Here is a 24,841-nt window from a genome sequence, read left to right as displayed (position 1 = left end):
ATATTGTCCACATCTGCATTAGGCAAATTTATATACTCTTCTCTTTCTATGTTGCTTCAGGATGTCCACCTTCTTCCTCACTCTATTTTATTTCTACTTTCTCATAAGGTGTATTGATTTAAATAATCAATTTTAATCTTGTTTTGCATTTGTACTTTTTAGTTATTTTCCTAAAGAAAGATTGATTCTTACTGGTTGATAACCATTAAAACATGTTGATTTTGAACTAAATATAGGCTTTACACTAAATTTGGTACTTCTTTTTGCGAACCAGGAGGATTCATGACATCTATACACATTTATTTAAGCAATGAGATAGCTGAACATATATTCATTCAGATTCTTGATTTTTACATTTTTATTATATTAGAAAATGGTGAATGATGCATTGCTTATTAGATTTTTTTTTCATGATTTGTGTCAAGCTGCATTTGGATGGAAATTTGAATTCAATTAAAAATGCACAAAAACAGAATTTTAAACTTGTTTTAATTAAATAAGTAAAACTAAATTACATGTGTGTGATACATAAGGGGAAAAAGCAAGTTTATCAAACATGATTTGCTTTTTAAACTAGCTGATTTATTAAACAAAAGAAGAGTTATCAGTAGATAGTGAATTGAACTGATTATTTCTAGTCACCATGTCCTCCAAGATTTTAGAATTAGTAGATTGCATCCTATCACACATCACTTTTATTCATAGACGGAAAGAGGAGAACAAGCTTTCTTGCCTAGTCCCATTTGGTTTCTCAACTATGAACTGAAATGAAAAAGATATTCTCTCTGCACCTGTAAAAGTAGCTACTGTTGTCAAAAGCTGGTTTATCTCTTCAACAAACTCTGGTTCCAGGTGCTTAGACAGTGACTTCCTCTACGTTAAGGCATTCAAACATGTACTACTTGAATCTTATATATTTATTCAATTTAAATTATTTTAATAGACTGAGGTAAGATTATGCCTTAATGTAGATTGTCATAATTTCATATCAAATTTTAAATGGGTTTATTTTTACAAAGAAAATGTGTTTAACTTAAATCTAAAAAATCCTATTTAAATTTATAAAAGCTTTCCCCCACTTAAAAAAAGTCATTGGGTTTTATCTAGCCTGCTTTCTGATGCTGTCTGTTTGAGGGAATACTTTTCAGCATTTTAGATCATTTCACTTATTCTGTGATAGCTTTGATTTATGCAAAGGCTGAAATAAGAAATGCAAAGGTGAAAGGCTGAGAGTCCAAATGTTGAGTCATTCAGACCTCATCTACAGACACCAATAAAATAAATCTAAATAAATAATATATATGGTGAAAAATAAATTAGGTTATTAAAATATGTTCAGTGCAGGCACTGAAAGCATAATAGGTGTCCATTTTCAACAAATATGGAGCCTGATTCTCCAATCTTTACTCAGGCAAAATGCTCATTAAAGTCTGAAATGTTGTATGAGTAGACACTAAAGGGTTAGGACCATGATTTTTAACCTGTATCAATACTGCGATCTTTATATGGGCAAAACTCTGGAATTCCGTGGAAGCTTGACCCAAGTAAAGGACTGTTGGATTTGGTCCAAGTGAAAGAGCCAAAGCCTTCTATGGAGGAAGTGAGAATCTTGATGCAGCCAGGCAACATTTTCCCTTTATCACAAAGAAAATGGATCATTTAATCTACAAACTGTAATTTTGGGAAAAATTTAGGTATAACAAGAAATCTCAAACTTGAAGGTCTCATTTCCTTTAAAGAGCAATAGGTTCTCAAACATGAGGCTACTAAAGATCGTTCACTGAAAAAGGGCAAAGAGGTTAATTTGTCACTGTATAAAATGATGAGTTTCATTCACTAATTGGTCCCTAACAAAAGTGATATCTAGGACAGTCTTCCTGCATATTTTTAAAATTATATTTATTCCCTCTAAAAAAGTATGTTTTATGTTATTACTGGTTTTATCTGACCTGAAATAAGTTTGGATGTTTATTAATGAACTAAGGGTACGTCTTCACTACCCTCCGTATCGGCGGGTAGCAATCACTTTCTCGGGGATCGATATATCGCGTCTCATCTAGACGCGATATATCGATCCCCGAACGCGCTCATGTCGACTCCGTAACTCCACCAACATGAACGGCGGTAGCGGAGTCGACATGGAGAGCCGCGGACGTCAATCCTGCGCCGTGAGGACGGTAAGTAATTCGATATAAGATACTTCGACTTCAGCTACGTTATTCATGTAGCTGAAGTTGCATATCTTATATCGATTTTCTCCCGTAGTGTAGACCTGCCCTTAGTGTATTGTCATCAGTTTTTATTGAAAGATAGTTATTTGACTGCTGAAGTCTTTCATATCAATGTGATTTTATTTTTTAAATATGTTGAAAAGAATTCAGAAATTCTTGGCTATATCTCAAGTATATAGAATAGTCATACTTTTCTGTTAGCCTAAAGAACATGACCCAATATTTGGTGGTCAGATACATTTGGTGCTCAGATACATATGTAACATTGGATTTTTCCAAAAATAGATGAAGAAAACTTAACACAGAGAGTTGCATCCTGATCACTGCTCTTCTCTCACTAGAACATAGTACTTGCCCATTTCTACCACCTTCCATCTAAAGACCTCAAATTACTTTACAGTTGTTAAATGACTTAAGCTTCACAGAACCATTGTTAGGTATGTAAATATTATCATCTGCATTTTATAGATGGGGATACTGAAGTACCCTGTGGTTGTGACATACCCCATTTCTCACAGAAAGTCTGTGATCATCTCATTCCTAGTCCTGTGCTTCAACCACAGGTTTATCTTTGGCTTCTCCTCTTTGCACTTGTTTTACAGATTGGTGTCCGCTTCACTCAATCAAGTGTCTCTGTGACTAAAAGGAAAATCAGTACAATGTGAAAACCTGATTTTATTAATTCAGAGACAGATGTGTTAATTACAGGGATATTAAAACGTAAACAGTTCCCCCAACCAAATCAACTTTTAACTTTTCATATTTATCAAGTATAGGGTTTGCCAAATTTCTATCTATGAAGCTTGTTCTCCTGAAAGTTGAAATAACCCGATGTCTGATTACCCTCTTAGCCCCCCCCAAAAGAAAAAAAATAAAAGAAAGTGCCCTCCTCCTGATTATCCTTATTACATACCATAATGAGTAAAACATTTTCAAAATAATTTCAGAATCAAATGTCTCCCTCGGTAACTTCATTTGTAGGTGATGGAGAACAGACTTTTACCAAGAGTACTTTTAAATAAATCATAATTATGTATGCAGAAGCCTCAACTAAATTTGGGTACTCAATGACTAATCACGGTTGGGAAAGGTTGAAATATGTAATTTGTTTAAATAGACAGTCCCCAGCCACTCCTCCCCACACGTATTTTTGCTTTCTTCTTTTGGGTTACAGTAGTTTTACTACTAAATGTCACCTGGAGAGAATTAAAAGCACTCCTAAATGCAACTTGCACACATCCATTTAAAGATGTAATTGATGCTTTTACATTTGCAACATGAGCAGATCTTTTGGAAAATATAGCCTCCAACCTTTTATCTTCTGTTTTGTTCTTTTGATATTTGTAAATGTTAAGCAATGTAAATTATGGGGCTTGTGAAATTGAAATATCCACAGTGAAGATCAAAATGTTAAAAAGCCTTTCAAGGGGTATAATATCTCTTCATACCATTCCCCCCCCCCCCCATTTCTTGATTTAACCTGTTTTCTCTTTAGATTATTATAGCAGATGTAGCAGCAGCAGCTGTAGTTAAGATTGCATAAGCATAACATTGTAACTGTAAATTATTAAAATGTATACGATAGAGAGAAGAGAATTTAAAGTGTAACTCAATAAAGATACACTGGACCATTATGACAATGAAAGTAAAGTATGCAAGAATGAACCGTATTACAGGATGCTACTCATGTATGTCTTAGGTTGTAGGAAATACTTCAGGAGGATATATGGCTTTATTTGAGCTTTCTGTATAAAAAAGCTTTTCTATAAAGCTGAGAAACTGCCTTACTTGAAAGTACTGGTACCAGGAGAGAGTGGGCCAGTTATAGTCAGTTTGCTCTCTAATTAAGTTAGAAAAGTTTCTTTACCAAATAGCTAGTTAACTGTGAGTATGCCATGATTCTCCCACTCTTTGAAGCTCTCTGGTTTGCAATTTGGTTTAAGATGCGGATTATTAGCAGTGGCAAGGGAAAATAACATATCTGTGATTATGTGACCAATGTCTGTATTATAATGCATCTGAAGAATAGGCCATGGTTAGAGTTGCAAATATAACGTTACCTTTGACATTTCTCAACATTTGAGTGCTTAATCATGCAGTCTTAACATCCTGTTTACATAGTTTTTGGATGCAGTTTTTCTTTAGGTGTTACAGATCAAGTTTTTGAGTGAGTGACCCATGAAAGAACTCTTTCATAACTCCACCAAGCTTTTGCGCTTCTTGATCATATCAGACAATCTCAGTTATACATGTAAAGCTTCCAGAGCTTTGGAAGATGGTGAAAGTGGTCTAATTTCAGCTGAAAATATTGGCTGTTCTGAAACTATATAAAAACACATATGTTTGTTTACTGATTAAATCTGTTTCTGTAATTGGGTAACATTACAATAGCACTTTTAATTACAAATATCTCCCCTTTACAAACCCATTAAATAGGGGGGACTAGTTGTTTCAAGTATTCTATGGTACTATCAAGCCAGACAGCTCTAAGCAGTAGTGGAGTAGGAATGCGTTAACCCAGCCAAACACTAGGTCTTCATAGAACAAGAAAATTGTGGCAGTGTAAATATTGCTATGCTACCATGGATTCATAAAAATATCATGCCCACCAGAAATTTACACACATCCTTTAACAAAGGCTACTCTGTAGGTTTGGGATAGAAATAAGATCAGTTCTTTTCCTTCGCCAGTGACACCTACTGCTAATAATCCACATCTTAACCCATATCACAAACCAGAGAGCTTCAAAGATTGGGAGAATCATGGCCATTCACGGTTGACTAGCTATTCAGTAGAGAAACTTTTCCAACTTAATTAGAGAGTAAAACTAACTATAACTGGCCCAGTCTCCCCGGTTCCAGTACTTTTGAGTCAGGCATTATATTTCTCAGCTTTCTAGAATACCTTTTTTATACATAAAGCTAACTTTAATAGGTAGCACAATAAAAGAATAAGATTCTGATTCAGTGGTACCTCATACCAGTTAGGTTAAAAATATATAGAGAGATTGAATGGGAATGCATGTTGGAGAAATTGTGGTGAAAGAGGAGAATTAATGCATATATAGTGGACATGTCCAGTCATTAGAGAGCTCTGGGATGCAATCCGTAACCAAATATCACAAATTGTTGGATATTTATTACCGAAAGATCCTTTGGTAACCTTCCTTGGGCTTGCTAGTGGAAATGGTGACAAGAGGAAATGAAGAATTATTCTCATCAGTTAGTAGCCACTCAGCTATTGGTAGCCTCTCATAGGAAAGAGAAAAATAGTGCAAATATAGAGGAATGGTTCAAAAAATATGGGAGGTTGTGGTTATGGAAAAATTATGGAAAAATTAACACACTATGTACTGAGCGAAACAGACATTGATACTTAAATATTTATTCAATACTCAGACACAATACATTCACCTTAAAAAACCCAACACACCTGCCAATTTTTTTGAATAATAATATTTGATAGACACATCTCTCTGTTAAATATGTGTATATTGAGATTTCACTCAATAAAATCCTAGAAGTGACATATTATATGTGTCATAATGGTGCTCACTTTGTAATGTGGTAACACCCCGTTAAATAGAAAGATCTCATGACTCTATTCCTATATATAATGTTTGTTTAAACAAAAACAACTGTTGTTTTGTTTTTGATATTTACATGGCAAGAATTTGTAAACTTGTTAAAAATCCTAAATAAATAAATAGTTTATATATATATATACACACACACACACACACACACACACCCTTTTAGAATTTGTTTAATGGTTTAAAGTAGATTTTTTTCTGAATTAAAATTTAGATTATACAAAAACTTAAACCAGAAGCTGTTGAAGAAGTAAAGAAATATCCTGATGTTTTAATCAGTCCAATATTTGACTGATTCTTATCTAGTTCAAATTCAGCAGAAATGGATATAGTGTTCCTACAGTGGTGTCCATTGGAGCTATAGATGTCACATTGTTGCCAGACAGCTTCCCACTTTATAAATATAACCTAAGAGTTAGAACTATATGAAAGCAGAAATGACTTGTGCTGACACACAAGAGATCATGGCCAGTGGCATGAACAGTTCATTAGAGAAGGGAAGACTAATGCACTGACTGCCAGATGTACAGCTGATCTGTCATTAAACAGAGAGAGTCTGACTTAGTTGTTAGCAGTCTCAGGCTTTTCAAAACATTATATATTCTGTGCAACAAATACTGGAGTAGGGAACTGATCTATTTTAGAATACTTTTAACTTATTGTAGTCATCATTTTCTTTTTTTACTGTATGAGCTCTCACTGCAATTATTTAGATCTTCTTCCCTGGTGATGAAGATAAGATGTATGAGATTTAAAACAAAAAAAACCCACTTTCCCCTCAATATTTAATCCTCTCAATTTTGCTTCTTAATCAGCTAATGAGGGCAAAAGACTTACCCTCCCAGCTGAATGTGTTGCAGCACTCAACCTCTTCTGGCTTACAGTATTGGATTAATTCTTTATCACTCTCGGGATTGCTCATTGCACAGTTCTGGGCCATTAGAGAATAGTCTTATATTTAAAATCAACATTCTGTAGATGTTACTCAGAGGTTTAATATAGTTAAGACCTTAATGCCTAGTTTGGAAAAGACATTTAAAGATATTGAAGAAATGGTGCAAAGCAGATAAATGTATGGCAATTTCTGCAGATATTAAAGAATTAAGATGTTGAGGAACTGATATGGCCACCTGGACAGACCACTCCTGTGGAGAAATATGAAATTCATAGAGGCGTACTTTGTGATCTGGAGGTGGAAGGAATTGTACATTTCTTGAAAATTGCATCATGAATACATGTCTTTCCCTTTTAAATTGGCCTGTAGCCAGTCTAATATTTGGGAAACCAAGTCAGGTGGAGCTTTACATATTTTTTGTGGGATACATAACTCTTTTTGGCATATACAGCTCAGTATTTTGAAGATGACAGTAAATTATGAATACATCTTCCAAGTCTCATGAGTATTGTGCTAGCCTGATTAGACTTATAGGTCACTTTATGAGCAGGCAGCAATTATGTCTTTCAAAACTGAACTAAAATCAGACTGTGGCCCAGGATTTTGCACTGATTTCTCTTTCAATATGTAGAATTATTTTCAGTCACCAACTTACTTTAAATGTGTTTTAAGTGTTGGTATTTTCATTAATTCTCATTGAGACTTTTCTACCATCTAATACAATTTGCCTTCAGTAAGTTTTTTACTTTCTTTACTTCATCCCATTACTTCTAGTTATGCTCCCATATATCATACTAAATAATATCTCCTCTCTCTTTCAGATATTTTAACCCTATCAGGGCCAGTGGAGGGCAGGCGCCCCATCACATAGCCCCTAAGTATGTACATTACAATAACTTAGACTCATGGACGTATCATGACATCATATTGGAGATTCAGGGAACTTCTATGGCCTGTACTATACAGTAGATCAGACTAAATGATCACAGTGGACCCTTCTGGCCTTAAAGTCTATGAATATATGAATCTTACTGACTTGTATGTTTCACCTTTAACACATCACATTTCAATTTGGCTCCCAGCCTTGAGCAGCTCTGGAGATGTCTGCTAAACCTTGTGCAACTATTTCCAACTCTGGTGAACCTAACAAATACTAATAGGTTGCTAAACTAATCTATGTGTTACTGAAACCTGTGCACCTGAAACCTGAACACACCATTTCCACTAATCCAGCTTCCCATCCCCTTGTCAAGGGCACACTCACAGTTGGTGGAATAGGGGTTGGAGAGTACTGGTGACTGCCTGCCCATATCTGAATAATTGGGAAAGTACTGAATGGAGTTCCTGCTCTTATAGCCTCAGAACTACACTGGACAAAACACTAGAAAATATAATAGAAACAATCCTGCATTGATCCCTGGGACAATGGCCTAGATGGGACCTAAAAAGTCTATTTATATCATTGGCTTTTTTCACGAATACACTTTTTATTTGCTAATTTCTTTATTTCTTTCCTTATTCCATTTGATGGTTGCATATTTTAAATAATGACATTTTGGCTACATTTGGATCTGTAAGGCATCTCATGGCCAACCATATCTTGAGAGAGAGCTTTTGCTGAGCTGTGGTATTCTGAAAATAAATATTTTTCATCCTGAATATAAATAAATACACATACCCCCATAACCAATGTTATTGTGATTAATTGTTACCACAAAATAATAATCCAAACATCAGGCATTCCCTATAAGAGAGGGCTGATTACCCTTTGGTGTAAGGAAAGGGCTGTCTAATGTTGGAATTTTTAATTGGTGGTAGCGTTTATTTGCTGTGGAGTTGTATTGTTGTATTAGCAATCTAATAGAAACTGCCTGAATGTTCACAAACTAGGTGATAGGTTGCTCTTCCAATGCCTAGTGCCCCTAGTGTTTGCAGCTGCCCTTTGTTACACAAGTGGCCATTAAACCACAGTGACTATTAGAATCACATGTACAGACAAGAACCCAGTTGGATGTTAATATATCTTGTGCTAAAGGTGGCATTTCTGTTCTCTTCCGAAAAGATTTGTCCTAATTAGATTGCTGACATGCAGGATCTAATTTCATTACACCCTTGAAAATCACAGTTTTGCCTTGGCTGACCAAATCATGTGTAGCTTTTGTAGCATTGTAAACACCACCTGGCTGGCACAAAATGCTATAACGCATACAAAATATTAAACTATTGATTCATTCCAGGTAAAGTTTGTATCAGTACAAATTAAATACATGAATCATAGAAATCAGAGATGGAGCAGAAATATTACATCTTCAGATTCATCCCTTGGGGACTGCTGCAGGATTGTTCCCTACAGTGTAATTTGCTAGAGTTATATTCAGTCAGTACAATTTCATATGAATCAAGTGATGGGGCTTTCACCCCTTTCTGATAGTAACTACTCCCCAATTTACTAGATTTCTACCATTAGTAATCTTTCCTGATATTCAGTTGAATGTGTCTATCTAATTTCACTTAATTGCTTCCCCTATATCACACTAAACAATTGCTCTCCTTTCTTGAATTTCACACACTTCAAATAGCATATTTATAGACAGTTATTCTGTCCCTTGCACCACCTAAGTTGTTACTTAATGAAGTTTAGCTAATGTTTAGTTTTTAATATTTCTTCAAAGTCAATCCCTCCAGCCTCTAAATCATTTTTGTTATCTAGGCGTTTGAAATCGGTTTTAGGAGCCTAAATACCGATTTTCTATATCTTCCACACTAGGAGGCACCTTATATCAGGGAATTTTAATGAGTATTCAAAGTTTAGTCTCACCAGAATCATATGGAGATAACGCTAATATCGCCCTATTGACATGATGCAATAGGTTAGTGTGCCGCAATCGATTTTTTTGGCCTCCGGGAGCTATTTCATGTCTAAAATAGTTCAACAGCATTCTCAATCACTATGACTTGGGTCCAGGTAGCAGAAAAGCCCCTGCGAACTTTTGAAATTCATTTCCTGAAAGCGTGGAGTGGCCTTGTCATCACAGGTGACCACGCACAGCTCATCAGGTTACAGTTAACAATTCAGTCTCCTGAGAATAGTGGAAAAGAGCCCAGCATTTTCTCCTTGATTAGCGATCTCTAGCATGCTATATGTAGGATTCAGTGCTAACAGAACTGCGTTCCAAAAGACGAAATGAAAAAGTATTTGAAAGACCGATGCAAAGGATAAAGGCCACAGCAGGGACTCCGTAGCAGTGCAGAGTGATCAAGTTAAGGAGCTCAGACAATGTACCAGAAATAACTAAAGCAATGCAATGGTTAAGGTACGGGGCAGGTCGTAAAAACATGCCGCTTCTATGCTGAGCTGCATGCAATTTTAGGGAAGAAACGCACAAGTACCCTCACCCCTGACCGTGGATAGTGATTGGGGTTGTAATCTCTGCTATAGACCGCCAGGATCTAGCTTGGAAGAGACAGATAGAGGAGCCTCGCAGAGAGCACACAGCACTCCGTAAACCCCCAGCATAGGAACTGCTTGATCACCCTGACGGAGATTACCTGCTCCCAGACAAGCAACTATTCCAGAGAATTGACGCCATGGAAGGGATGCTCTGGTGAGTGTACTTTGCAATAGCAAACAGTGTTTTTTAAGCAAGCCTTTTGTAATGATCGTGATTTGCCCTGATGAATTCCTCGCAGACAGTGGTTGCTTAGAAAAGTTTGTTACGAGGGGGGATTGAGAGGATACTCCAGGGACATCTCGATGAAGCGTAATGTAGGTACTCCAGAAGCCTTTGAGGAATAGGTTTCTGGGGGACAAAGCATCCTTGTTCCGCCCACCATGGTAGGACACTTTACCATGCATGCATGTAGAGGATAATCAATATTGCATCTGGCAAAGATAGCGGCGTATGGTCCCGGTGACTGCTGGCATTTCAAAATGCGCTCTTTATCTTTACTGTTAAATCCTCAGCAAAGTGATATAGTTAGGATAAAGTGGACTGGACCAAACATATTTAGGAATTTAAGGTAGATGACGCCTGGGGTTTTTCTACTGGTTCGTGGAAATTGCAGGAGCTTCAGAGGCACTTCCTGCACGTATCCCGAGCGGGGGGAAAGGGGAGGAAAATGCCGATGATCTTTTCTGTTTGGTCACCGCGAAGGCGATCTTCCCCAAGCTACCGACCAAGCAGTCTTGGGGGGAGGGGGAAGGTTGTTGATTAGCAGGGAGCTAGCGTGTATTAGCCATGCGTTGGGGGGGGAGTGGAAATCACTGGGAGGGGCTTACCATCAGCAAGAATCCTGATGCCTGGACCTTATTGAGGTCTGTAACCAAGAGTTGCAAGGGGGCACTATTAAGATGAGAAAGGCAAGGAAATCGACATGTGCTATGTGGTGATGGACCTTTTCACTGTGAAGGGGATTAAAACCATTGTAGTAAAATGTATCTTTCTAGCCATATTTATATGCAAGAAATATTTCAAGAAGGATCCAGAAGTGCTAGCACAGATAAGGCTTAAAAAACTTTAAACGCGAGATGGAGATGTTCTAGGGATATTATGGAATTACACGCAATGAAAGAGCTATCTGAATGAATATTTTGCCACGTGGTTCAAATTAATGAGGCTAATGAAGGGCTAAGGACATAGGGATGAACGTAGAGGGACCGATGGGACAACCGAGATGAGAGGTGGCGGTAGGACATTACGCAGGAAAATCTGAGGTGGAGGCCAGGAACTTGAACAGCTTAACGGGAAGTAAACTCGGGGGGCTGCTGCGTGATCAAACTGACATGCTCCGTCTTGTGGAGCTTCAAGGGAACGGCAGCAGGATCACAGAGTTGCCGCTGCAGCCCCTGTATAACACCCTCCCCCTCAGCGATGATTCCTTTAGCCTAAATCTCTAAATTCGGGGGGGGATTGTACCGCCCACTTTGGACCCCGGTGGAGATTAGCCAAAGGATGTCGTTCCTATGAATTTTATTTTTTTAATGGGTTCTCCATCAAGTGACTCCGGTCCCAACTACACCCTGTTAGTTTAACATCTTTTTAGTAATGCAAAGTAATAAAGAATTCATGCTTTTTAAATGAGTGACTTATTTGCATAAGTAAGCTGTACTCGAAGGGGGAGGGGGAGTTGCTTACAGGGATGGATTTACGAAAGGGGAGATCGTGCATCAACAAACACAGCATCACACTGTACCCTGGCCATTGATGAAAGCTCGTTTTCAACAGCTTCTCTGATGCGCACAAGGGAAATGCGGTGTGCTCTAATCTCCCTATCTGGCTGCGCGTATCAGTAAGGCGATTTGCCTACGGTCCCACCCGCCATGAAAGGTCCCCCTTACTCTCACAGAGATTGTGGAGAATACAGCAAGCAGCAAAACATAGGGGATTGTTTGGCTGAAATGAAATCCAGAGGTGGATAAGTGCGCCAGTTGCGCCTTAAAGGGGAAATGACATTCACCACCATTCTGCACTTGCTCAGCCTGTACTGAAAAGATCCTGACCACTGTCCAGGGTTGCCTGTGTATGGCTTACCAGTGGAAGTTCCTCAAGGGTAGGTTTTGGGTCCTATTTTAACGACAGGCATTTCAACATCCAACTGTTATTTTCTGGTCTGGGAACCAAGAGTAGGAGTCCCTTGTTGCAGCTGATTTAAACGAGTAGTGCTTCTGAATACGCGAGCCAAGTTGGGAACCCTCCCTGGCCAATTCCCGGAGAAGGATGTTTGTGAAACGTCCCTTGTGATCCACCAGTGCTTGGATGACCATTGAAAAGTAACTGGAGTATTACGTAACAGGATGCCTGGTGCTGCGGTGCCAAGATAGGGATAAGGGTTACATCTATCGCCCCCCCACAGTTAGGAATCCATTGCAGCAAAGCCATCCACTTAGTTATAAGCTAGGGACGCCCAGTTGGAAGTCACAACCTTTCGTAGCAGGCAGCTTAGGAGATTGCTTTGGCTACTTGCATCACAGCAAGCCCCCACGTAGGATTTGACTCCAAATGAGTAGGCAATGTGATGTCTGGCGTTAAAAAAGCTAATGCGGTCTATCGGGTTCGCATTAGGCGGGGTATTTCTAGTAGGCGATTTCTCAGGGCAGGGGCAAGCAAGTCCCGTTCCATGAAAGTGCGTTACGCATGCGAACTCAGTTTCGCAGCCACTGGGAATCGTTCCCAGTTTTGGTCCCACCAGTCCGTGCATGTTTAAAATCGGCGTTAAAACTGGATAGACGGGTTACCATCAGGAAGTGGCCACTAGAATGATCCCGAGGAATGGGATAATTCCTGTGTCGTATGAAAGGAGACTGTCATCGCCGCGAGCCGTATCGGTTTGTTTCGCCTCGGTCGAAGGTCCTGGTTCAGCATACTGCACGATATGATTGCGCGAGGTCTTTAAATATATCACGAGGGTATGGAGCTGAGCAGGGTCCATGCTTCAGCTCAGTGCTAATGCACGGTTCACACGAGGACAAACGCGAAAATTGTCTGCCGCAGTCAGGAAATGGGAGGGGTTAGGCTGTACCAATTAGCCGAAAATGGTTTCTAACCCATCAGGGGAGTGGGATCTCAACCCGGAAATGCCCTACCGAGGGAAACAGTACGGGATAGCTACCCACAGTGCAACGCTCCAGAAATCGACTTTAAGATTAAGCTAGACACCACCGATTTAATGTGTTTAGTGTGGCCGCGCACACTCGATTTTATAAAATCTGTTTTACAAAACCGGTTTATGCAAATTCGGAATAGTCCCGTAGTGTAGACGTACCCTAAATCATTTTTGTTATCTGTTCTGAACTCCCTCTAGTTTTTCTATATCTTTTTGGTGTTGAGATACAGGGAATTGAATGAGTATTCAAAGTTTAGTCTCACCAGAATCATATGGAGAGTAAACTATTCATTGCCCTGCATGACATGGGGTTGCAAACCAAAAATTGACTCGCTCATTTTTTTTGGGGTCGGGAAGGAATTTCCTGTCCAGGGCAGATTGGTTCAAATTTGAATCACTATGAACTTGGGTCAGTGGTTTTGCTGTTCATATTGGACAAGACTGAATTAGAAGCTGAGTGGCCTTGTTTCCCAAGCTCAGGTTAATAGCTAATTCAGTGTGGTGCATCTTGGAAGAAGATGGTCAGACTTGATTACGATCTCTAGCATGTTCTGTATCTTGTTCTTATGATTCTATGATTCTATGATTTACCTTTTTACCAGTTTATTTTTTTCTTTGAGGTGGTGCTACAATTTACTACATTCCTTGGAGTTTGACATGTCAATTAGATGTTATCGACAGTAATAGAGGGTTGGTTCCTGTAAATGTGAAGTTTTTATGGGTAGGCACCCCAAAGGAGTATGTGAGAGTAGAGTGATAAATATCATGTTACCTTGCACACCACAAAGGAACTGATTAATAAGGAACATGATTCTATCTCTCATACCAAAGTGTTATTTATTTAATTTTCTGTCAATCAACTTTTCTGTTCTAGTTATCTGAAAAGTTAAATAATCAAGATTTGATCACACAGTGGGGATTGGATGAAAATCGGCTCTAAGTGATAAGCAACACCCTGTTCATTCATTGTGTTACTGCATATATTATTACCTTATTAGAGCCCTTCATTACCTTTTGATGGTTACATGAACAACCATGGGCTACAGGTACACAATCCATCAAAAATAGTGGAAATAAATATACACAACAAAATGTTCAATATGGGATCTGCTTATCCTCCAAAATTGTGCTTGCAAGTCTTCTGCCTGCAAGATTTTGTGTGCACCAGGGGTGTGCCAGTCAGCTGGACTCTCTCTCTCTCTCTCTCTGTTTGTGTTTGCAGACACCCAAGTGGGTGTATATGTATATGTACATTTTGTGTGCATAAGTTTTGAGGCAATACTGGAAAATTTGACTCCCAGTGTTTTGTTTTACAAAGTTACTTAATCAGGAACAGTAAGTCTTAGGGCCAGATTTTCAAAGGTATTTAGGTGCCTAAAGATGCAGATGGACACCAGGCTAGATTTTTAAAAGCTCCTAAGCAGGTTAGGTGCCTAACTCTCATTGGCACTTTTGAAAAATCCCAGTAGGCATCTATCAGCATCTTTAGGTGTCTGAATATCTCTGAAAATCTGGCCCCCAGTGACCTGGTTCTGTTTTACTATTGCTCTACTTTGACTATTTTATAAAATTTTCTTTGTTGCATTTAAAATATATATTTTTATTGTAATATTTATTAGTTTATTGTATATTTTGCTGAAGTTGTGAAAGGAGAGATTATGTTAAAAAGAGAGGTTTTTTCATTAGCGACTTTTTAAAGATGTCAGGGAGTCAGTATAGACTTCATTAAATCTCTTTCATAAGTCAGTCTTCTTATTTTAATAAATATGCATTATCAAGTCTGTGTTTTATGTCTACAATAAATCACACATTGTAAAACTTTATATCAGTTCATTAAAAGATCCCTTGTTGATAGTTGGGGCTTTTTTGTTTTGTTTTGTTTTGTTTTAATCCAAGCAGGAGTTATAGCTTCAAATCCATGTGCAAATGCTTATAGGATTGCATATCTTCCACACGGGAAAAATATTCAAAGTAAAAACCTTTTGGGGGATTGTCAGAAGCTTTTCTCTGTAAGGAAATGATAACAGTAACTTAATCTTAGAAAGTCCAGAATAAAGCCCAGTTCATATTGGACCGAATGCCAAAATTAGATTGTCTCTGGTTTTGAAGCCTCAAATGTAAATAATGTAGCACACAACACTTGTATCCTGGGATCCAGCAAGTCTACGTACAGAAAAGTAAAATATGAAGAAGTGTGGGTCAGTTTTTTAGACCAGTTCCAGGGTGCATTAACATCTCATCCCACATCATTCTCTGCTCCTGGGGGAACTCTGCGTCACTGCGCATGCGCAGAATTCATGGCCCCCACAGATTTCTGTGCTCCGCAGAAAAATTACTTCTGATGGGGAAGCAAAGGGAAGCTACAAGAGCAGTCATGCACTGCTTCCCCGGCAGTGCAGGCAGGTTGGTTTGGGCACCCAGAGCAGCTGGTAGAGACATAAATCACCACGGGGGAAGGGGGAAGCTGGGCAATCATACGTGTGTGAGAGAAAGAGACTCTGTCCCTCTCGCTCACTAGTGCAGCATGCTCCGCATGGAGGGGCAGGGTTTGGAAGTGTTTCTGAAGAGGTAGGCATGGGGCAGGCTCTGTTCCCTCAGGCAGAGCAAAATGTAGCAGCCTGCCTGCTTAGTGAATTGTTCCCATTGGTTTTGTGAATTCTCCCAGAAGTATAAAACAGGTGTACAAATTTTAAGGCTCCTTTACATTGCCAGAGTGGTGTAAAGGAGCATTATTGTAAAGGACGGTATGGCCTTATAAATGCTTATGGTGCTTTAGTGATTAGAACTGGTCTAAATTTTTGGACTGAAAAAATTTCCTATCAAAATGCTCCATGAACTGTTTGCTACTGACCTTTTTGGAGATGGTCAGTAGCCAGTATAGATTGTGAGTTTGAGTCTCCAGCCCTCATTTGCTCTTCAGTTTCCTATGATCCAACACTGAGCATATGGCTGCATATATTTGTTGGCTAACAACTAGAAGTAAAGGGTCAATACTAGTTACATTACTATTAGACAGAGGGAGTTTGGGGATTTCCTTCAGTGCTCCCCAGTCCCATTCTCCATCCATTGTATTGTAGTTTAAATAAATTACCGAAATAATTGTAACCAACTTGATTATATTGTATTATTTTGACCAAAAAATGCAGAATTTTGCTGAATTTTAAAATATTGTGCACAGAATTTTTAATTTTTTGGTGCAGAATTCCCCCAGGAGTAATTCTCATTCACTTCACAATGGCATAGTGAACTCTGAATGAAAAGATACTCCAGTGATAATCAGTGGACTGCTTTTATATTATGTTCATTTATAAATAAAGTAGTTTCCTGTGTTGTTTGTCAGAGTATTTTAAACACAGACAGCTGGCTCAATACATGAGTCTGATAAAGTGTATTAAAAATAAATTAGCCGAAGAGAGGCTAATTGGTAACTCTTTAGGGAATGTAGATCTTTTGGTATCCTGGATGGAGTGCCACCGAGGAATGATGTATAATGTTTACTGGAATGCCAGTCTTGTTGGTGTTTTTAATTAATTTATATTTATGTATTTTAAAGTTAAGGTACTTCTTCAAAAGAGGGTAACATGTTTATTTGTTAATACATACTGCAGTTATGTAACAGGTATTGCCATGACTAATGTGTAGTGCTTATTCTTCTTGCATTTACTTCAGAGATTTCATGATATCTTTCTTCAAAGACTTCTATTACCATTTCAAGTCCTCTTGCTCTACTTTTCTTAATTGTTCATTACTATCACATCAAGGAATATAACATAAATGTAACCAAGATGCACTATTAGATGTCTTTTAGCTTTGTTTCTACTAAAATAAATTAGCCAAAGAGAGGCCAAGAAAAGAGAATTACATAGGGAAAACAGCTACTTGAACTGGCATCCTTATTGCTCTTTAGAAGTACTAGGTTTGACAGTCCTCTTTTTGTGGGAGAATTTTGCCAACCTCTTTGAAAAACTGTAACGATGACATCACAAATGGGTGGAATCTGAGCTGAAGCTCTCATAGTCCTCAACTGAGGGAGGTGAGCAGAAAAGGGATGCTGAGTTTTACTTTCATTAAAAAAAAATAAAATTAAAATTGCCTTAGCTTTTATTATGAGGGTCCCTTTACAATATAATTTTCTCCCTTCCCTATGCCCCATCCCAGTCCCTGGTAGTCCCCTAGAGAAGAGGACTGAGCTGATTCCTTAACTTAGGTGTCTTATGTCGTAGTGCAGCTGCTGGCTGGATAGCCCCCGTTCTTACGTTAAAGTGCTAAATTAGAGATTTCCCAGAGTGGGCAGATTGCTGGGTGGTTTTTGGCACCACTATACCTGAAAATGAGCTTTCTTTTTAAACTGGAAATTTACAGGCAATTTGTCTATAAAGCGGATTAGTCTCTTTTGGTATTTCGAAAAGGAAAAGGAAAACTGCCAATTTATTAACATTTGAAAATTGGCTGCTGTTGAGCTGCAATGACTGTTTTCATAGCATTTTTAGTATACATATCCATGTTAATTTTGTAGTTGTGCCATAGTAGAAATTGATATAATATTGGTTATAATACAGGAGGAATATTACTTGTACAGAACATGCTGCAATTCTTGCTGTAGACGCAATGGGCTTGCCTTTTGTGTGGTACACACATTTTTGTGTTTACAAATGGCAGTTTGCACATACTAGTTGGGTGCTTGATGACCCATTTTATGTTAATGTAATTATCAGATTTATGTGTGCACAGACAGGAGGCCATTTGAAATTTTTTCGCATCCTACTGTCCATTTTTACCATTAAGTCTCCTTAACACCACAACTCCAGTAGGAGCTACTTGTGCATACCTCAGCCACAACCATTGATTCATTCATCAAATTTTTGAGGCTGGTTCCCTGTGACCCCAGAGACCATCTAGGAGAGCATATGAAACTGACATCCCACTACTACTACCTAGCCTGGGGACTGGCACTTCTGCTTCTGTCCTGCCTCACTGAGAATAAGTAGAATTTGGATCTCCAGTTTAGCACCATAGATTGCAAATAGGCTGGACGCATGAAAGAACTCCATGTTTGATGTAAATTCAATTTGTGTTCATTCACTTTTAAAGGGGAATTTGTGCTAGTGGATAACAGTAGAAATTAGGTGCATTAATGCTGTTGCTTGGGCCCTGTCTGTGTTATGGAAAGGTAGCATATTGCTAGACTTCATTACAACATGGTAGTATCTTACACAGTTAAAATAGGTTTGGTCTTGCAGTGTAGCAAGAACCAAACCATATTTGAAGTGTTCTTGTCTCATGCTAAACTCTTGGAATTAGCCCAGTTGGAGCATAATTCTGAAGTATGGTTCAGTCCTTTCTACACTACAAGAATGAATTGGGATTTAACCACATCCAGCGCTACTGTGTTGTAAGTAGATCCTGCAATATAGTAGTATTTCATAGTGTCAGTCGATCCTTAGGAAACCTCAGCAACAGATATGTTTCTCCCTCTTTCTTAACTTGCTTCCTTCTGGAGGGGAACACAAAAAGGGGAAAAGTCATTATTTAGATTCCTCTGTGTAATAAATCATATTAGAAAGACTGCAACTTTTCAGATGACTTACCAGGCAAGAGTTTAAACCAGTGAGAAAAGCCATTACACCTTGTAAGAGGTAAAGTGCCATAATGGAGATACAGGCTATAATTTGCCTGGATAGTAATGCCTCTTCCATTCTTCTTCTCCCACCTGCCCCAGTAAATAAAGAAGTAGGAAGAAACATGAAGATTTTTTTTTCCTGAATCGATTGTGGGATGCGCAAAGCCATTGAGTTTTCTAGTGACAGCTGTTGCTATTGCAGAGATGAAAGCACTTGGCCCGAGAGTCTGTTTATGTGTTTGAGCAGAGAAAGCGATTTTTGTTGCAAAGAGCTTTAAGTGAGACAGACAGAGTAAGAGAATAAGAGAGTGAGAGATAATTATCTAAATTATGTTCGGGCTATTATCGAAGACGAATATAGTTAAAATGTAATTAAATATGACGGGCTCACAGGATGCAAGCTTGGCTTTAGAATGCTAATTATCAATTACTGCATCTCCTTAGGGGAGTCAGGCAGTATGAGAGAGTTGGGTGTGTGTGGCTGAGGTGAGATGTAGAGTGTTAAATAAAACACCCTAGGGCTGTAACAAAGCTAATTTCTTTTTAAAAATGAAGCTGTGGTTCCAGGGGAATTCCTCAGGCCAAGCAGCTTGCACTGCTGCCTTTCAGCTTGAGGACCCTGGTGTAAGTCAGTGTATGCTGCTGGTCCCTAGTCTTTTCTTCAAGATGTAGACCTCAGCTGGAGGTAATGATTATGTCTACTGTTAAAGTGATGACCAGGGCTACCTCAGCTTGAGCAGCAAATCTAAAATGAATCAACCAGTCAGACACTGTGTGAGGGTAAAAAAAGATCAACACTTCCAGAAAGTTTAAAAAACAAGGAGGAAAGACACCAAGGTTGCATGCTCAGCAGATTTTTATATCAGTTCTGGAAACGTTTGCTGCTGAGTGATTGTACTGTATTAGTAACTTACCTTGGAGGAATCCTTATCCCAGCCCTCCCAGTTATAATTAGCCACACAGTGTTAGAGCCTATCAGTAGGTTAGGGAAAAAATGGTGGTGGATACTGGGAGGTTGTTTGATTACTATGAAATTTATTCTCTAATGTTGTAAATAAGTCTTGAACCAGCATGGAAATAGGTGTTGTATGTACCAAAAAATGGTAAGATGCTCTGGACCAACTTTAATAAAAAGTTAAAAACCCTGTCTCCCCTCAAATCCTCAAGAAAATCTTCAGATTTGTTACATCATCTTTCAATATGCTTAAAGAAGTGATTGTGGTACTTTTCCAGTCACAGCACTGTGGCAGCCAATAAGGATTCCCTGACCTGCCAGTGATGGCAGCAGTTGTGAGGTCACTGCAGGAAGCAATCACATAAAATGTTGTTGAAAGGATCTTCAGTGGACTTCTACCACTTGTTCAGTGCCTTTTGATATCATTCGCATCCTACTGCTGCATGACTGGGTGGATGCGTCTGCCCCATTGTCCCCACTTCATCTGAGAGATGACAGTCTTTGTTACTTATTCCCATTTTGGGGGGAATCTGCACTGAAAGATGGCACTATTATTTGACCTGTGCTCAGAATGACTATAAATAGATATATTTCTACATACATTGTATACTAGGATCCCTGAACTAACTTTTTCCTGGTCCCATAACTACATGTTTCCTAACTTGGGAAGCCACAAAGGCATAGCCCCTTCCTAATAACTTTTCTTAGCATTTTACACTCCTTCACATAGCATAATTTTAGAATATTTTCCAGATCACTGGAGAGAGGCAGATTTAGCCTTTCCATGTTGCTTTTTCTTCTCTTAATGTTCAGTCTATAAAAAGAAATATTTATTTTTCAGTACATGAATTGCATATGCATATATGTGCAAGCACGTGCATTAATGCAACCTGAAGTGATGGAATATTACTAGTAAGCGTGCCACAACTCTCCAAAATAAAACAGAAACTTGACTTTGGCAGTTTGCACCTCATACAAAAGCATAAGTGAATATGTAGGACTTGCAATAGGCTCTGAACGTTAATTGACTCAGGCTCTGTCAGACTAATAAGGGAAGCAAACTCAAGAAGCAAGGATACCCCACTGAGAACATACTTGCACTCCCACAGACATACAAGGATAGGGATAGTCAGTGAAAGAATCCTATCTGATTTCATGTTTCATTTAGAGCATGAAGAGACAGCCAAATCTCTATAATAGGAGGGACCCAAACCACATAAGGAATACAAATAAACAATACATTATGTGCAGGCCATGAGTGCAGATAGATGCTGTGCCTTGGGGGGAGGGGGCAGATTCATATCTCACTTACGTAAATCACAAATAACTCCACTGAAGTTAATGCAGTAAAACTGGTGTAAGTTAGAACTGATTGAGATTCATAGTCTCCTTTAAATGAATACAATCTCATGATAATAAAACTAGTAAAACCTAGACATAGTAATGCTATCTTTGTGAAGAAGAGATCAATAGTTTACTATCAGGATAAAACTCTAGTTCAAGTCAAATGGCTCTGTGAGCAGCAAAGCTGTTATAACAGACTGGCTCTGATGTGCCTGTCACTTTTTCTGTTGCTATCTTGTTTCTTCTATGAACAACGTTTGAAGTTATTCCTAATAAATTCAGGAAAATGTCTGATTTTTTTTCTCTTCAGGAAGTTCATCAAATTGTATTAATTACTTTTTTAACATTCAAATCCCTTTGTAATGGTGGTTTTAATTAAGGTTAATTTTGTATCTAGGATTCAGGTTGTATTATTGAAAATAAATTCTAATGCAATTAAGTGTTAGTCCAGTACAATGTTTGCAGTGTTGCTGAGCTGAAGAAGAGCTCTGTGTAGCTCGAAAATTTCTTTCACCAACAGAAGTTGGTCCAATAAAAGATATTACCTCACCCACCTTGTTTCTCTAAAATCCAGTATAATGGAAGATTGCTCTTAAACTGAGACCTTCAGAGCCTATTATTCTTTCCTGTTCCTCCTCCTTCACTTTTAGCATGATATGGGAGCTTGTTGGAATCAGAGTGCTTTGCATATTGTTTATTAGGGTAATCCTGCACTATATTTTTAGGAGGGAGAGATTTCACAATCCCATGCAAAGTCTGCTACACAACATTACGACCCCCACAATGTTTGCAAATCAAATATTCCTGTTCAAGAAAAGGATAATGATGTAAAAGTCAGACTCCAAGGCAGTAAGTTGAGGAAGCAATTTTCTTTTTAAAAATCAGAATGCAGGGATGATTTTACAGTATATCATAAAAATTGAAACAAGGTTTCTTTCCTTATGGGAGCTGATTTGTCCTATTGCATGCAATTTTTTCTTTATTAATTGTTGTAAGTAAACCAGATGGAGTACAGGAGAGAGTGAGGACAAAATATAAATTGACTGCAGTTCCAATTTACACAATTGGCTGCATATAAAACCGTTTACATAAAACTAAGGCAACTGTATCTCTCTGGGATTCTGTAATGAGTGGGATCCCTAAAAATGAGATGAGAGTAACTTGTTACCATTGACTGCCAGGGTGTCACTTCTATTTTAACTCGAGATAGCTCTGATATAGCTAGATCAAAGCTAGTGTTGGTATGTGTGAGTGTTCTTTCTACCTCTTGCCTTTCTTAATAGCTGATATATTTCACTTTGTTACAATGAAGAATAAGTACTAAGTTAACATGTTGAATATGTGGTCTTCTTTCTTTAAAATTGCTTTATATTGCTATATCCTTTATATAGGATTCAGTAAATGGTCCAAGAACAATGAACTTTGCACCTGACATAAATCTAAATATAAATAATTTTTGATCATTCATTTGTAATTAGCAATAATCACTGAAAAAATGTGATTGCAACTATCTGATGTGGAAGGAAGAACTCTAATTATGGACTGCAAATCTTTTAGATAAAAATACTATGTGATTTTTACAGTTGTGGGTGCCAACATACTGATTATAAATATGGTGTGTAAACTGCAATAATCATGATACTAATCAAGGATTTATGGGACCAAGGTACCATGGTCATGGATGCACTAAAAATGCACAGACAAATGACTGAAGCTTTCAAGAACCAAGCAAGCAAAGTGTAACTAAGGGTGTACCTACACTGCAATTAAAAACCCGGGGCTGACTTGAGCAAAGAGGCTGTTTAACTGTGGTGTAGACATTCGGGCTCAGGCTAGTGCCTAGGTTCTAGGATCCTGCGAGGTGGAAGGGTCCCAGAGCTTCGGCTGCAGCCCGAATACCTACACTGCAATTAAACAGACCCTTAGCCTGAGCTCTGCCTGCTTGTGTCTGCTGGCACAGGCCAGCCACGGGTGTCTGATTGCAGTGTAGACATGCCCTAGAAGACTTGGGTGGTTCCCAGGGCCAGATAAAGGCATAGGTACTAAAGACCAATATTAGGGCCCCAGCACCTTGAATCATGTGATCACTTCAGAAGAATGTTTCTAGCCCTTATGGTTGCAGAGAGCCTGTGCATCTCAGTGGGGTTTTAATTTCTAAGATCCACTTCTCTGTGGGGCCCCACCACTACTCTTCTTCCCTAACCCCAAAAACAGAGGACCGTGTATGTGGCAGGAGAAGAGTACAGTGGACTCAGTCTTGCCCCACCTACCCAATGTTTACACCCCAGCTCCTGCCCCTCTGAGGGGATAAGGGTGGGGGGGCTGCTGTCCCAGCGGGAGGGGCTGCTCCTGCCACTCCTGGGTGAATGAAGGGGACCCCATATCGCTGCCTTTAGAAAGGGAGGGTGGCACCACTGCCATTTGAAGTGGAGAATGAGGCCACAGCACTGGGGTGAGACCATGGAGTGGAGCCATGCAGGGGGTGGGGAGTTCATGTCATCATGTGCCTACAACTCCGATTTGCCTTAATCCAGCCCTGGTGATTCCTTTGGTCTCTACAGGTAGTTAATGCTAACATCCATTTCCTCCTGTATATTTCTATTAGTAATACTGTCAGAAATTAATACAAAGGAACTTCAGAATTCTGACCAATAATTTTTTCTATTACAATTTTTCTTAACGGTCTTTAACAATAGTTAGAGCTTAACTGTATTAATTTGTATACTGAATTGTGTGTGGAATACACCTAAGTAGAGTCAAGGCACTTAAAAAATCTAACCTGAACAAAGACTGCTGGAAATTCAGGCCATGAAAAGTGTGTCCCCTTCTGGTCCCATTAAATGACAGCCTGTTTTGTCACTTCAATGGATTCTTTCTGTATTTCACTGCAACCTGTGGTGGCTCTGCTTAATACTGTATGTCCCTCTGCTTTCTTTTGTAGATCTTGGCAAGCAATAACTTTTGACAGACAACCTGCATCCTTCATCAGAATAGTTGGAACTCACAACACAGCTAATGAGGTATGGGACAGTTTTTAAGAGAGGAAAAGCTATTATGTTCTTGCTGAATATACAGATTTAATTCTATTTCCATAGTAAACTGCTAATGCTGCCTAAAATGTACCTAGGTTTATTGCTGCTGTAGCAGTCTAGTAATGAAGAAAGAGTATTTTCGTCACTTAGTCATTATCTTTCCAGACTGTACAGGTTTCTTCACAGCCCAATGTAAAAACCACGGTAGCACTCTGAGAGGTGGTAGCTAGGTTAACAGAAGAATTCTTCTGTCGCCTTCCAGAAGAATTCTTCTGTCGACCTAGCAATGTCTACACTGGGGCTTAGGTCATCTTAATTACATCACAACAGGGTGTGAACTTTTTCACAGCCCTGAGTGATGAAGCTAAGCCAACCTAACTTTGTAGTGTAGACCAGCCCAAAACATTTGTCTGGCCTTCATCGTGGCATTGTTGAACATTGCTGTAGGTTAGGAGTAATACTTAGCATACAAATCTTTATTTTTAGGAAAGATCACACAATTATAAATGCACTGGGGAAGCAACATAGACTCTGACTGCTTGTTTTTTATCACACAATATTAATATGCC

At 38.7% G+C, this 24,841-nt stretch overlaps 1 protein-coding gene across 2 annotated transcripts in view; it reads left to right on the top strand.

The window, feature by feature from the left end:
* BTBD9 (BTB domain containing 9) overlaps positions 1 to 24,841 on the top strand; it is a 304,691-nt gene that overhangs the window by 255,081 nt on the left and 24,769 nt on the right. For both annotated transcript variants that reach the window (XM_045010651.1, XM_045010650.1), the window contains exon 10: positions 24,182 to 24,260. In XM_045010651.1, coding sequence (XP_044866586.1) covers positions 24,182 to 24,260 — 79 coding nt within the window. The remainder of the gene's footprint in view (positions 1 to 24,181; positions 24,261 to 24,841) is intronic.

This window comes from Mauremys mutica, chromosome 3 (assembly GCF_020497125.1).
Source record: "Mauremys mutica isolate MM-2020 ecotype Southern chromosome 3, ASM2049712v1, whole genome shotgun sequence".
NCBI lineage: Eukaryota > Metazoa > Chordata > Testudines > Geoemydidae > Mauremys > Mauremys mutica.
Note: the sequence above shows the minus strand (reverse complement) of the source record. Positions and strands in the feature narration are given on the sequence as shown.